This window comes from Pholcus phalangioides, unplaced genomic scaffold (assembly GCF_987345545.1).
Source record: "Pholcus phalangioides strain wild (caught in Gottingen) unplaced genomic scaffold, Ppha-v1.0 ptg000011l_1, whole genome shotgun sequence".
NCBI classification, from domain to species: domain Eukaryota; kingdom Metazoa; phylum Arthropoda; class Arachnida; order Araneae; family Pholcidae; genus Pholcus; species Pholcus phalangioides.
The window spans coordinates 8966352-8983329 of record NW_028301604.1 but is presented as its reverse complement, the minus strand read 5'-3'; the positions used below and the strand labels follow the sequence as shown (position 1 = coordinate 8983329).

The 16978-nt window shown below is 35.0% G+C and overlaps 1 protein-coding gene across 1 annotated transcript in view; it reads left to right on the top strand.

Moving 5' to 3' along the window:
• The window catches only part of HERC2 (E3 ubiquitin-protein ligase HERC2), a 645607-nt gene that overhangs the window by 523858 nt on the left and 104771 nt on the right, over nucleotides 1–16978 (top strand). The window contains exon 65 of the mRNA XM_089238586.1: nucleotides 58–197. Within this exon, the coding sequence (XP_089094712.1) occupies nucleotides 58–197 (140 nt within the window). The remainder of the gene's footprint in view (nucleotides 1–57; nucleotides 198–16978) is intronic.

Here is a 16978-nt window from a genome sequence, read left to right as displayed (position 1 = left end):
TACTTAGACAACTATCATATTGATATTATGCAATAAAAAACCTTCTTTCTTTTGTAGAACAAAAGTACAGGGTATGGGCACTTAAAAAACTTCATCAATTACTTTCTGCTGATGGAGGCAATTTATTTGATGTTCACAGAACTGTTTCATCAGCTTTTTCAAGTGAAAAACAGCCACAACAATTAGTACTAAATGCGGTAAATTTCACAGTTATTTCATTCTCTTAATACAGAGTATTTAAAAATGGTTTCACTTAACCCTTAAACTGTCAGTGTCTTTTAGATGAAGGCCTTAGTAGCCTAGTCAATCATCAGGAAGTGATTTGGAATGCTTTCTTGAGAGGAAAATTCTTAAAATGATGTATACATGGCATATATGAATATATATGCTCTAGTTTTTTATTATTACTATTTCCATATTCTCTAACAGATTCGCTTGCACTGTGTCCCCCCCCCTTTTTTTTGGTTTTATTCAATCTATTTTATATATTAGTTTGATTGCCATTAATCTTTCACAAAAAAAAAACCACTGAAAAAAGGGAAATTTTTCCATTAGCAAAGATTGGGAGAAGCTTATCTCTGACTATTTTCTCAGCCAAGGGATTGAAATATATTCTTTTATGTGTATGTGTCTGTTACTATCTTATAATTCAATTCACTTGCAATGATATACTACTAAACCACACATGCACTTCTTCCACATTCCTCTGTGAAATTGCAATGATATACTTCATGTTACATGTATTACACAACATGTTTATCTTATTTCTGTTCTATGAGAGGCATTTCAAAAGTAAGAACAATTGGCTATTGATGCTGATGGCAGTCCAAGCTTTACTGTCACATTGACAAACTGTATGAGATTGTAGAGCTAGAGCTTTTTGCAGCAATAAACAACATTTTGTTGTGTTTAATGATGTCAGTTTGTTTTTTGTTAACAATGGTAATACAAACAGAAATTCATGAATGGATATGCAGGGGTTATAAGGAGGCAATGTCCCCCTCTCATTATCATAGGGCCAATTGATCTAATATACAAGGTGTTCCACAACTCTACTGCCACATTAAAAGGGATGGTAGTACATGCTAATTTTTGTGATGCAGCTTAGGGTCACAAATGACTTTTGGGCAGCACATATGAATATTAAATTTATGCCACTGATGACCAAACAAAGTAAGCTCAGAGTGAGAGGGGAAAAATATGGCCTGTGACCACAAGGAAGATTTTTTTTTTTTTCTGAAGAATCAATAATTTCCGAAATGAAATTCCCCTGTTGCTCCTCATGATGTAAACAAGTTTGCCCCATTTTAAATTTCTGAAATGATGTGTAATGCATGTATCTCCCAAATAATTAGGTTGTGACCCTAAAAAACTGTTTGCCTTATGTGTACTATCATCCCTTTCACTTTGGAGGTTAAATTCTGGGACAGCTTGTATATACATATTTATACACTGACATCATCACTTTGTTCCCCCTCTCCCTTTAGGGTTGTCTCCACTTATGCTGAGATTACAGAGAAACTGCTCTTCCCCCTCTGTTGAATGTGATAGAGTTCGTCAATGTGGATGGTTTGGATTGCCATGAATTGGCGAAGCTGATATCCCCAAGTTGAAGCATTTAAATGACAGTATAACAATATTTCTTGGTCTATCGTATCAATTCTATTAAAAATCTTAAATACTTCCATCATATCTCACCGTTGCCTATGTTCTTCCAAAGAAAACATATTCTTCATATCTGAAGCCCTGCATGCCCATTAATGTTCTAGTGGCTCTTCTCTGCACTCCTTTAATCAAGTCTATATATTTTGAAGATCTATCTGGTCTCCAAAACTGTATGGTATACTCTTGGCCAGGACGAACTCAGCCTTAGAAAAGGGAAAGTGACTTCAGGAGAACATGGGAAGAATTTTTGTAAATGGGCATCTTATTTGCTTTTTTAACTTTTGCAGAACCAGTTTGGTATAGTGGGTGTAAATTTTTGTTATCAAGCAATTTGAATAAACAAGATTTGAAAATCAAAGTGTATGTCCTGGAGGCAGCACATAATAGCAAAATCACCATGAAATCTTCAGTATCATTTAAAGATCCTTTTTTTATGTAATGGGTATATCAGGCTTTCATCCCATTCCCTTGGTCCCAAAAAATTTACTGAACATCGTAACAAGATTAAGCACCAGAAACACATGGTTAAAAAATTTCACTGAAATTTCTTCCATTCCTCAGAACTCATTTGCAATATTTCAAAATTGATATCTTAGTTTTGTGTTATATGTGTACAAACTCATCTTCTGTGTATATACAGTGAATAGAAACATTATACAGAGGTGATCATGCTCACCCATTTCTGTAAAGACATTTTTGAAGTTCCTATTCCAGTTCAAAAATCCCCTACCTTGTATCCAATCCCTTTAAGAATTTCAAAAAACTCAGACTAAGCAGGAATGGTTCTCAAAAGCTAAATGTGGAGCATTAATTTATTAGCATGCCTGATTTTCTTAGCCCTGTTCTTTGTTTTTTGGAAGTATCAGTGAAGTTTATCAAAAAGTTTATTATATGATTTTGATTAGCTAATCTGCACTCTTCATCAAATCTTGTAAATAACTTTTCCTTTGGGACTTGCATGCTCTAGGACAGTGATGCGCAAACATTTTGAAGCGCGACCCCGTTTGACTAAAAACTTTATTGTGACCCGTACGTAGGCTAAAAATGTTTCTACACTTGAAATCGACCATTAACAAAAGTTGTTCATAAAACTTAGACACATTTACCCCTGTATATTCACATATTACTTATCATTCTATTCTGTGTTTTTTATTTTTAAGAAATATACAATTTTGGAATAGAGTAATTCTCTCTAAATCGCCCTATAAAAGTACAAACTTGATATTGTCCGCCACATGCCAGAAGCACAAATGTTCAAATTTTCCTCTTCTTTTTATCAGCTGTTTGGATACCTTGTTTTGCTATCTAAGTTGTGCCTGAAACACGAATGTGTATCCCTTTTGAAGCATACATTACAAAACAATTTACGAAAATAACTTATCTAAACTAACATGGGTAGAGTAAACATTCAAACGTCATTTCCCACATTCTTTTTTTGCAAGGACATTGTACATTTGTGATTCTGGCATGACGGAACCAATATATTCATTATTGTACAAGTAGAATTTGATAAAATTACATTGTATGATACATGATAATTAGCTCAGCTGAATAAAGGCATTCTTTAGTTTTGACATATTTTTAAATAAAAATGAATTTCTTATTTGGAAATTTTTATTTTGGAGAATATGTCGTGACCCACCCTGTTCATTGACCCGACCCCCCCCCCCCCCCAAGGGGTTGCGTTTTGCGCACCACTGCTCTAGGGGATAGCAGAAAATTCAGCAATAGAAACAATGACAGACCAGTTTATGTCAATGTCAACAAAATTATTCAATTTTCTTTGTACAAGACCTGAATATTTCTTCCAAAGGTTGGGATTCCAAATGAACCTTTCATGTTTAAAGTTTTTCTATAGAGTATAATTTTTCTCCATAAAGCTTCATTGGACTACCCACAATGTTTATAATTACATGTTGAGTATTCTTTTAACCCGATAACTCCACATTACAACCTAAATTATAAATTGCATTATGAAAACAAATTATGTCATTAAAATCTACAAAAACACGAATTATGTGGGTGTAATGTTTAGTAGCAATCAATGTTATGTAGAATAATGCTTCATTCAGAATGTATAAAATTCTTCAAAATGAGATTGGAGGGTTTTGAATTTGCAATATTCTTAACACTGGAATTACCGGAGCAGTCAAAATGACTACTGTTGTAAAAATACATGATGCATCTGTAAATGTGAATTTATTTATTCATTAAAACAAGTCCCATAAGATCTAGGGTTGCTTGTCTTGAAATATTGTTGTATGGGAGTTTTCGGGGACATGGGGGCTAAGGTCACCATACAACTTTTACTCCTACATAATCTACCCTTTGATATGTTGACCTGGACCTGTGGGAGCAAAATGCATGGTGGAAAATAAAATGTGATTCATCTCTTTGGCCTTACTTTCAAGGGCACTCTGGCACTTTCGTGTTCTATTTTCCATCAAGTATTTATAAGACAAAAATGAATTCAATACATTCTACTGCCTTTTAGAAATTAGCCTACCATCTTTTGAAACACCCTACATATTTGCTTATGCATGAAATGTAATGAAACATAAACAATTCTGTACCCTAGTTTAAGAAAAGAAAAGGAATAATTTTATTTCTCCTAAAAAAATGCACTCACAATATATTCAAAATCTGGTGAAACAACAAAATTTTCAACTGAGGTGAAAATGACTTTTTAAAAATCAACAAAATGTTTTGGATAGTTACGCCTTCCACGTAGAGGGGTTGGGAAGGAGGGCTCGCGGTTGTATGGGATAACAAGGAAAATACATTTAACAACATCATTAAAACCAGGGTTAGCATGTTTATGATGCATGACAGTTTTTGACCGTTTATGGCAGTTTAAACTGTCACATCAAAAACCTAGTCGAAAACCTTTGTCAAAAACTCAAATATTGCTTTTCAATATAAAAATTTCTATTGGAAATATACACATTAATTGTGTGCATTTAATTTTTAAAGTGCTATGTTATATACGAAGAATAAATACTTAACATGATTGTGTAAAATAATTTTCTACTCTCTACAGAATTAATTTGGGTGATATATATGGTTTTTTTCTTATAAAATATACAATTTTAATAAAGCATAGCAAAAGCTAAATGGAAAACTGGAATGATATGATATTCTTCAATTCAAGATGATTATCGACCTGCCAAACTTTCTTTAACTGCATATATATGTGTATAGATATAAACATCTGCTGTATTTTTTTCATAACAGATTGGTGTTTAAAAAGTTCTTCTACACCATATATGTACTGCTGATTTCTATTTATTAAATTCTTTGGATAATCACTGACATTGAAAAGGATACCCTTGCTATGCATAACACTAGAATATATCTAGCAATCATAATGATAATTTGTAAGACTAAAATGTCCTTTAATTTGGCAGTGCTGGCTTGTATATGATGCTTACGAAACTCCTATAACTTATTCTTAGTGTAAAAGTAAGAATGGCTAAGTTTGACTATGATAATGCAATGGTTTTTTAATTGAAGCTGTATCTAAAAATGCAAAACAATGCTTTAGGTATCAAGTCCTGCCAGCTCTGCTTTGATTGAAAAAATCTGCTCTTTAAAAATCTGGGTTTATACAGCCTATGGCATGAAAGTTTTAGGTGAGAATAAATGAGTTTGGTGTATTAACAGATACTGCACAAAAAAAATTTATTTGTAATGAAATTTTGGACAGATCAGAAAATTTAAAATATCAAAACAGGTAATGTTTCTCAGTAGTTACAATTCAAAATATAAAAACATGTTAACCTACATAAAAAAGTATGTTTTGTTATTTAACATATCTATCAGGTTAAAAAAAAAGGAAAAAAAAACTATTTGACAACATTGAAAATAAGTTCTTGATTGTTTTAATACTGAGCTAGTTTTCAGTGTAAAAAACCTAATCCTGATGCTCCATCTCACATATTTAGAATAAACAGCTCTATTTTGTTTAGTAAACTGAACACGGGTAATCAGTAGTTTAGATAAATTGGACCATAAAATTATATATTACCTACTCTAGACTCTTTGTACGTTTAAAAATTCAAAATTGTAAATTGTAATTAATGTTTTGTTTTAATTATTGTGATAAAATTAATGCTTAAAAATAAAATTGAAGGTACATAACAAAGTTTCTCATGTTTTATACCTATTGTGTTCGAAATATTACCCAAAAGCATTCATTCAAGTTTTTGATGGTTTGTACCAGTTTTTCACACTTGTCATGTCAAAACCCAAACCCTGATTAAAACATCCAAGAAACGAGACAAGAGAGAGTAGTTTCAAATAACAAAATTTGTATTCTACTGCATTAATGCTTGCACATTTCACTACATTGCAGGTATATCAGATAGCACAAAATTTAGGGATGAGATGTTGGTTAACTTTAAAAAATGACATACCCAGGCCTGAATGTAAACTAGATGCTTTCAGTACATTTGAGGTTGAAGATTTAGATGATGGTTGAGAAGGTTTCCATAATTATGAGGAGATCCATTACATCATGAGATACTATGGTGGAGAGTCCTGTCACGATGAGCAAAGACCTATCCATTGGGCCATGTCCGTCATCCTGAGGATCTGAGAGTGATGACCAAGGGTGACTCACATGATGGAATTACCAAGTCAAGAAGAGATGGAGCCAGATACCGCAGCCATGTCTATTTCGCTAATAGAAGACTATGGGTGAGGGCGTCCTCTGGAATGACGTGGGAATCATGAAGTCCACTATCATCTGACGAGAAGTCTGGAGATTCCAGCAATTTTATTCAATACATTTGAGAGGTATGTTGAGTAATTTCATGGCATTATTTAGGAGAAGCCAGTTAATTAACGGGATGACAATTACATCTTCTTAATAGCAACAGAAGCCCTAAAACATCCCAACCTCTGTCTGTTGCGGCACCAGCAAGAAGAAGGGAAAAAAGTGACCAAACGTCGCTCTCCGAGATCGCTGCTCCAAACTGGTTTTTTGTCTGCCCAAGCAAGCTTATTGCCCTGTTGGCAATGGCCAGCAGGGCACCAATGGCCACTCTGCGAGAGTGCTCTATCATCATCATTCTATGGTGTCCCATGTGGGAAGAGCTTTGGCAATTTTACCCATTGCTCTGACACCAAGTAGTATAACATGAATTATGGATCATGTAGATGTGAAGAAGTAGCATACTGTGAAGATTTCAGTGAGAGTACTGTACCACAATAATGACTTAAAATTTTTCTTTTTGTTCCAAAAATTTTTTTTGCTTGTATTAGGAGATATTAAAATTTCAAAAAATAGAGTTGCAAATGGTGATTGAAGTGTGAAAAGTAGTCAGAATGACTACTACTACTAAACCATAAATTCACCTCATCAACAAGTGGCCCCCACTTGAAGGCAAAAAAAATTTGGCATAAAAAAGCTGTATTACTGGAGAGATTATTGAGAGTCTATCTCTATAGGTAGTAGTGTGAAAAATTTTATTTGGAGACAAAAATATTGGTTTCAGATGCAAAAAATTTCATAAATTGGGTACATAAAGCTGGAAATTTTTCATGGATTTTCTTAATTTTATTGTCTCATTTGAAAATGATAAGAGGTAAATGAGGAAGTTAAAGATATTATTTGTAAATGCAGACATGTCATCAATGGGTGTTTTAATGTAGTGTTTCTTTCCATTTTAAGAGAGGATACAATTTTGGTGTGTTATAAAATTTTCTTTGAATTTCTAAAATAGTTCACAAAAAAACAAATTAATTGGCTGGAATGTGAGTAATTGAAAGAAGACTGCTTAATGTTTCCTACACAAATTGCCAAGTTTTCAAAGCGTATACATGAACACCGAAAGTTGCTGGAGTGAGCAGAGTTGGGCTATGGATGCTTGAGTTTCCATCAGTGGTTCCTAACCTTTTCAGTGCATATGCAAAGCAAATCATAGGTAAAGACTAAACAAGGTATTGAGCGAAACAAGCAGAGTTTACAGAGGACCCACCTGAGAAGTCCCTCTCATGGATCGAAACCAAGTCCCTTTGGTCGGGTCCAGTGCCAGGTGGCAAGTACTGAGCTGATGTGAATAGAATATGAGCCAAGCAGAGCCAACTGAAGAGCCCACATGGATCTGCCGTCAAATACATAGAATTCTTTACCGAATGAGACAAGCAGGGACTATAGAGGGCCCACCTGGGGTCACTTATGTAAGCAAAACTCATTTGGCCGGTCCCAGCAACAGCACAAATTCTGAATAGAGAAAACATCTATCCTGTGCTATACTGAAACTGTCTTATCATGGATCCTACATGTGAGAGGGAAAAAGCTGCATTGCATAGTTTCAGCTTTTTTCTGATAGTATGTGGCCATTTAAAGTTTGAGCAGTCGCACATTTTTTGGAAGCGCAGTGCTACCCATTACGGGTTGTAACATTACCATTAGGCCCCGTGGAAATAGTCATTGAATCTACTCATTCTATTATATTTAGTTTATTGTTTTACCTCTGGTGATCGATCCGCAGGATCGTGTGCTGCCGATCTCCACCAATCGGCCATCATGTCATGTCATGTTTATATTTTGAATGTTAACAGATTCTGTATTGCATTATTTTGCAGTGTTATTTTTGTTCTGTGTTGTTATGTAAATGAGAAATTGTCTGTCAGAAAACTTGTTGATTTCAGTGCTGTTGATTCGTCCTTTTGATTGGATCCTGTCATAGTGCATGATGGGAATGTTTTCTCTTAAAATACCAGCGGTATGCTAAGTAACGCACTCTGATTTATTTCATCAAAGCACTCATTTTTACAAAGGCGTTTCACCCATTGAGGGGTACGCCAGGTAACCACTCTTCCGTCATCATGTACTGAATGTTTCACTGCTTGTTTCAGCACTGCCATAGTAACTTCGTCTTTTCACCCTGGATCCACGCCTGCCATAATCGCTCTTTTATTTTCCTGTAGGATTGCTTAAAAAACAGGAGTCAGTTGTGAACAACAGATTTTCCCTGGGAAGAGATTCAGATTCACCAAACAGGGCAGCGTAAAACCATAAAACTTCCTCTCTCAATCACTTGCAAGTAATTAGACGATAATAACAAAAAGAATGAGTTTTAAGAATTAAGGTTGTGGAGAGAGGAAAGGCAAGAAAAGTATTGGAGGGTATTATGCAATTATTCTCCATAGAAAAAAGGGCCATAAAGTAAGGGGTGCTGATGAGTGAGGAAAATATATTAGGTATTATGCATGTTTGAGTTTAGAATAGCATAGCTGAGAGCTTCCATTTTTTTTTAAAAAATGGACAGACCCCACACATAAAATAATTGGGATAGCTATTGACGTGCTATAACACATTTAGAAATCACAACAGGCCCGGAATTGTAACACCATGTCTATTTTCAGATCTTATCTTTTGTTTATTTCTCGTGTTTCCACTTCCGCAAAACAGTATTTTTATAGTAGTCTGGGTTTTGTTAGTATAGTTCACACAATTTTTTTTCAATCAATTCTTTTCCCTCCATCTCTTTCCCAAGCAATGTTATTCTTTAAGTATAGAAGATTAAGTAAATGTTCAACAAAAATTTTCATTTGATTTTTTTAAAAATCTTTTATATTTTATTTTCAGTATTGTGTCAGAACAGTAATTTTCCCGATTTCCCGGAATTTCAAGAATGGGAAATCACAAAAATTTCCTGAGAATAGACGGGTGAGAATAAATAGGGTTTCTCACCTGCAAACCCTAGTATCATTGATGAAACTGATTCATATAAGTCAAAATGTGACCCAAAGTATTATACTCTTCGCATATGATCGTTTTTGTCTCTTTTACAAAGATACCACCTTAATGCAGCTTCTTCTGTTTCAGGCAGTGGATACAGCTCTTTGAAACTTGTGCATCTTCACAAGTTGGACATTCATTGAGTCAGCAATTTTTACTCAGTGATTTGCACATAATTTCTTTAAGAAAACGATATGAATATGTTGGAACTTTCATTGTAACAGTGCAGAATATTGATTAAACCAATGAAGTTCTCGTGGTACATACATAGACAAACATTATGAGGCAATTTACTGCTCAAAAGAGCATGTTTTGGTCGTAATTAGCAAAACTTGCTTTTTCCAACCACTAGAGAAGGATGTTCAAGCTTGAATAATTGATAAGACTCTTCCAAGGAAAATGCAAGATAATGAGCTTGAACTTCTGATTTCACAATAGTTTCCCAAATTGTAACATCTTTACGTTCTGGAGCCATGTGAATAAAATTATTTCTTTCATATACAACTGAGTGATCTTATCTACAGTTTCTTTGTATAAAGATGAATTTAAATTGTTATTATTACTTTTTTTTGCATATTTTCTTCCAAATATTCAACTGCACAAAATGTGTCATAAAGCTTCTTTACTACAATTTGTTTACGGCATGGTGTACTTCGCAAATTTCTTTTAGCCTTAACTACAGCTTTACCAAAAGGTATTAGGACACCTGTATGATTTTGAAGATGGTGTTTTGATTGAACTTTCTTCATTCTTCTTGAGTAATTGAAGCTTCCTTACTCTGTCTCTCGTCATCTTTCTTTCTTCTGATGTCAATTTCTCTTGCACTATATCACTGTCATTTTTTTCTCCTTATTAAGTACTTTAGCATTGGAGCACAGTATTTTTCTTTATAAGCGTCATAGCTTCCTAATCTTTTCAATTTGTCTCGTCTTTTTCTTTTTCTTTCTGCAACTGAAGCTGGGGCCATCTTTAATTTACTAATACAAAAAACAAAACAAAATGGCTCAATTTGAAAACTAAATAGTTTGATTTAAAAAGTAAGCCAACTTAAGTATATTACAAACATGATTGTGTGTATGTGAAATTATAAGCAGAATTTAAATATGTATTCATAATTATATCATACATCCTGAAACATGTTTTGTGACTCACGTTACAAAATTAAAAATTCCTTATTTTTCAAAGTAAAACTGGGATTTTTTGAAAAAAAATTTCATTTGTTATTGCAGTTGATGCTATATTAAAAAGAAAGTTAGAAACTTTAAGGCTTTTCTGGCATGACATTTTTTTTAGAAAATTAAGAAATTAAATTTTTTTGATATTACGGCTTACTGAAGGTGTTGGAAAAAAAACAAGAGTTCAGCCGGCATTCCCTGAAGAAAGTGGCGGGGGAGGGGGGTGTACCTTCTCTAAAGGGCTGTCTATGGGATAGTTGGTACCAACACTTTCTAGAGCAGAAAGCCTCCTCCTGAGAATTGTGACGTCATCGAGATCCATCCTCGAAACCCATCTTCCCTGTAAAGATCGTTTTTCAGCAGCACCACACACTATAACCGCCGATGTTATATATTTGATTCACGTTGCTATTGTATTTTTTCTTGATGTTATAGAAAAAGAGGTCGAATTAGCACTCGCATAGACAAGTTTATACTTATAATTCAACATTATTTATAAATTTGATTATTCAGACCTGTGGAATTGAAATTTTGGAAAATTGTTTATAAACTAATGAACATACTGAGTTTTGGAAACCATGAAGTTTCGTGATGAATTTTTAGTCACTGATTTTAAACGTGGCTCATTTTTGAATATCATGTAAAAAGTTTTCGCAAAAATTGATTTCGGTATAACAGGAGGAAATCTATAAAATATGTATTATTCTAACCTTTTAAATACTGAATTAACTTTTCAGAGAATTTTTTACATAATCTATACCACCGAGGGCTCCGTGTGGACTCTCAGGTAAATTTGAAAAAAAAAATTAATATTTTTGAATAATAAAAATAAATCAGTAACTTTGATGAACAAATAAAAGATAGGCCTACAGGGCTTCGAAATAGAAATTATATACCGGAAAGGGCTCCGTGAGTCAAGAAAGGTTGAGAACCGCTGTTCTATACTATTATTATATTTTGTATTATGCAACTTTCAATATAAAAGTAGCATACGGAAAAGAACAAAAATGGAAGGAACAAAAGCAGTTTAATTAATAAGAATTTCCTTGTTTCTAAGTATTTACTGCGATATTTGAATTCGAAAATTGGAGGAAAGTTGGGGGGGGGGGGGAAAGCCAGCAAAAACTAACGGACAATGAATTTTCGAATTTAGATATCTCTGCAAATATTGCACTTAGAAACGTGAAAATTTCTTTGTTATCATCAGAAGAGACAGGGCAACAACTTTTTAATTCGGTTTTTGGGCACAGGTGCTCCATATAAAAAGTTACTTTTTTTTATTTCAATAACTATACAATCCCTTGAAACATGAATGACGTAGCTAAAATTCCTGACTTCGCACATTTATATTCCGCAAGAATGACTTAAACATCGGTCACTGTTTTCTTGCTATTCCCATTTTGAAAACCGTGTGGTGATTGTGGGACACTCTGTATATTCAAGTAATGCAAGCACATTTAAATGACACGAGTGCACAAACCACTGGCGGGCCCTGTCTAGAATTTTAATTGGTCCACAAAACCATTTTGAAAAAGTTTCATTATTTCAAAATACACCTTAAGATGCGTGGTTAAGAAGATATATATAGATATTATCAGGGGCGTCGGAAGTGTTTCGAAACTGTGGGTGCTCGTCTCTACTTTTATATCGGAAATTTTAATTTCTGAATCAATTCTGGGGGTGCTCGGATGCATGCCACAAATTATCGTGGGTGCTCACAGCACCCCCGGCTCCGACGCCACTGGATATTATGTAATGTGCATTATTAATTTTTTTGCTCGGACTATAACCAAGTACGCAGAAAGTATCTCGCACCATTGAGAACACCATTACAGTATACACCATTGATAACATACAGATATAATATACAGTACCACTGTTTCGGTTTACTTTATGATGTGTTAATAATGGCATGGGGGGGGGTAAAAAAGTTACTGAAATGGGAGGGGGCGGAAAAATTTGTATAGTCCACAGGTGACAAAACATAAATAAGGCCCTGTTGACAAGGGCAGTTTTGAGATCATCAGTAGCAGATTTATCATCACTGAAAATTATAATGTCATCCACATATATTCCCACAATGATTGTTTTCCCCCCTTTGATCTTGAGGTACACACAAGAATCATATTTGCGGAGTGAACTCAAGGTCGAGAAGAACATCATGTAGTAACAGATACCATGAACGAATTTTCTAAGTTACTTTAAATTTGGCTTCCTTCAAACCATAGACAGATTTCAAAAGACGACAAATGGATCCAGATGGAAGATTGACATACAGGTCTTCATCCAACTTCGGATGGAGGAAGGCTGTCACAACATCCATGTGATGAACATCCCAGTCATATTTAGCAGCAAGGGCAAGCAGAAGTTTGATCGAAGTAGTTCGGATGACCGGTGAGAAGGTTTCATCATAACCAAGGCCATAGCTTTGGGAGCATCCAAGCTATGGCCAAGCAACCATACGAGCTTTGTACCTTTCAATAGAATCATCAGCAGTCTGCTTAATCTTGAATACCCATTTCATGGTAATCTTGAATACCCATTCAAAATATCTTTCCAACCTGGAGGAAGTTCAGCTGGAATCCATGTTTGATTATCAGCATGCGATTTCAGTTCCTCGTCAATGGCCCGTTTCCAATGTGCAGCATCCTGGCTGTTCAGAGCTTCAGTCAATGATTCAGGTGTACATTCACACAATGAAGCTTGGAAGGATACAAAATCATCATTGAAGATACGAATGTTCTGTTGGCGTGTACATTGAGGATAGCGATCAGATCTAATTGGAACATTTGGCAAAACGTCAGGTGTCCTCACAGTATGGGAAGGAGAAGACTGTTCTGAACTGCTTTCCAATGATGTTTCAATCTCTAGAGATCGCTCAGAGATATTAACGGTTGAAAACTGTGTATCAGCTGCATTTTCAGGCGACGGAAATGGATCATGGCTCTGTGAATACATTTTGCCAAATGGAAACTGGTCTTCAAAAAACTTCACATCTCTAACAATTTGCACCTCTTCTTTTTGGGGGTTGTCAATACGATAACCCTTAGTTTTGTTGCTGTAGTCAAGAAGGATACCATCCCAAGCTTTAGGATCCAGCTTCTTTCTTTTACACTGGGGGATATGAACCATGGCTCGACATCCAAAAATGCGAAGATGCAATATGTTAGGTTTTCGTCCAGACCACAGTTCTCGGGGAGTGCAATTTTTCAGAGCTTGTGTAGGACAACGGTTGCGAATGTAGGTAGCTGTCAACACAGCCTCAGCCCAAAACACAATGTCCAAATTAGAGTTGAAAAGCATAGCACGAGCAGCTTCCATCCAAGTGCGGTTGAGGCGTTCAGCTACTCCATTTTGCTCGGGTGTATGTGGCACAGTTCGCTAATGCAATATTCCAGCATCGTTCAGAAAATTTTCCATTTTTCCAGAGATATTCTCCACCATTGTCAGAAGGTAATTCTTTGATTTTTTTTTCCATCTGGTTTTCCACAAATGTCTTGAATTCAACAAATTTGTCAAAAACTTGATCTTTAGACTTCAGGAAGTATACCTGCGAAGCATTTGCGAGAGAAATCATCAATTTGGAAAGGATTGGCGGTGTGATTTTGCATGAACACAAACATCACAATCCTCAAAATCAGTTAAATCACATTTGAAATAAAGTGATTTTTGCAACTCTCTTAGGGAGCAAAAATTAAGGTGACCCAGTCTCCTGTGCCATATCTGACAGGTGTCTTGCTTCATTGAAGTGGTACAAACAAAGTTTGTTTCATTATCAAGATGATACAGTCCATTCACCTCTGTTGCAGTTGCCAAAACAGATGAGTTGTCAACCATGGGTTTCTCTTTTAGTATCTTGCAACTTTTCTCATCAAAGATGACTGATAGCTTAGGCTGACTGTGTACAAGTTTGCTAACACTTAACAAATTCATCGCCAGCATAGGCACAGACTTGACATCTTTAGCATGTAGTGTTATTGAAGAGCTGAGCACTATGGTTACGTCTCAGTGCCCTGTAACTGGCAATTTTTCGGCATTGGCTAGACGGACCTCTTCTTCGGATGATACATCGTGTGAAATTGGCAATGAACAACTGAGATGAGTTGATGCACCATTCATGTTTGTCAGAAAAAACTGCAGCAGAAAAGATGGAAGAAACAGTTGCCCTAGAAGCAATTTCTTTTTCAGAGCAAACTACATTAGCAGAACACTTACTTGCAGTTATCTGTCGATTTTTCATTTTTCGTTTTGAGCAGGTCGTTGACTTGTGTTTGCGCTCATTGCAATTAAAACAACGGATTCCTTTTGTAGCACTGACTGGTTGCTTTTTCGCGAAAAACACAGAATTCAATGGCGGTTTTGGAACTACAGTTGCATCTTCCAGCAGCAGGCTTTTCACGAATGAAGTCATGATTTCTTGTCCAGATCCACGAATACCCAGGACGAGATGCTTGTAATAGTGTGGTAATTTCGTGAGAATGAAACCATAAATAACGTGGTCGTCCAACAACTCACCAACGTTTTCAAGTTGTTCCCCGACAATCGTGAATTTATTCAGGTATTCATCTACTGTACGGCAATCATGAAAACGAATATCCAGAAGACTCTGATATAGGCCTACCACACGAACAATACCTTTATCTTTGAAGGTTTCACTGACCCATGCTTCTTAGGCAGTTTCACATTCCCGCGTGATCATTGCAGTCGCAGGCTTGAGAGACAAGTTGATTTTCGTGAGGGCTCAGCGATGCATTGTCGACTGGTTCGGTTCCCGGCACAATACAACTCCACAAACCACACTCAAATTTTTCAGGCCTTTGAGATGTTTCGATTCCGGCAACATGCCTACAGTGAAACTGGTGGTTACAGTTTTGGAAGTCGTTGACATCGAAACTCTCAGAGTTTCTAATTCCAGCCTCAAGGCTTCGGCTGTCGCCATGTTGGAGAGAAAACTAATCGGCACGAGAAAGGTCGATAAATAAACATTGGAATTCGCAGGTTTGTAGTCACAAAAAAACTTACGCGGTAGGCTCCATAACCTGTAAGGATGAATCCGTGGATCAATTAAGATATATTTTTATTACAGAAACATTACTAGAAACTACACAACACACGACAATGACAGTTACAAGAGGAATGGGGGACAACAGTTTACCAAACAGGGTACAGCAACATATGTTACACGTGCTGCCATCTATCAGGCATTATACTAACAAATCTTAAGTGTCTATATTGAATATTTTTCCTAATGTACGCATTTGAACTCAGGTGATTCTTTTTGAAACACCCTGTATTATAGTAAGTAAAAACTTACCTTGAAATAGTGAACTTTTCTGCCAAAAATCTCTTACTTCATGAGCTTTCACAAGAAATGGCCACAAAAAATAAAATAAATGCATGAAGATGTGTGTTGCCAGATTTGAATTTAGAAACTTTGTACTATATGAGGCTTTTTGAATTGAAGTTATAATCATCATTACTTTGAGGGACAGGCACAGGATGATCCCCACAGAAATCAATGTTAAAATGGCTAATTTTACTGTAGAAATGCAGAAGTTTAGTGGGAATTTCCACCACATCAATAATTTTGAAAATTGAATTCTCTATTTTCAAAATATTGAGTTTGCTTAGAGATACAAATCCCAGAAAATTAAATATAAAAATAATAGCCAGACCCCTACTTTTGAGTTGGATATCCATACAATAACATTGATTTCAACTTTTTCTTTGTGTCTCCTTGAATGTGAAAAGTTTGTCCCCTTATTGCCTTTTAATATTCTACTGTATCAATTAATATAGGTTAAGTTTTTAAAAAAAAATTAATAACGGCTCATAAATTACATTAAAATGATTCTGCAGCAATTGAGATAATTGGACAGGCAGATATATAACTTGAATTTAAAAAAAGGAATATTTAGCACTCATCAATGAAAAAAAATCTATTTCATTTCTATATTTTTTTAATTTATATTTGTTCTTTCAATCTTTCATGTGCTGCCAAGAGAGCCACCATGTTGGTGTCCTTGGCTACGGTTTGTATGTCCCTCAAAGGAAAAAGGATATATCACATGATCCAAAAAACCCCTTAGAGAATAATTAGATCAAGGTCTCACTGGAATTTTGAGAAAAAATTAATTTGTGATTCCCTGTTTCTGTAGAATTTCCCATCAGCAAAAATTTATTTTTTAAATGTATTTTTACATTTCAGTAAATTTTTTTGAAACTTTGCTCAAATGATTAATAAAACTTCAAAATTACCACAAAAAATTATTTTTTTGTGGTAATTTTGAAGTTTTATAATCTTAAAAATAAGATTATAATAAAATAAGATTATTATAATCTTAAAAAAGATTATAATAATCTTTTCTTTCATTATCGTGTACAGTTT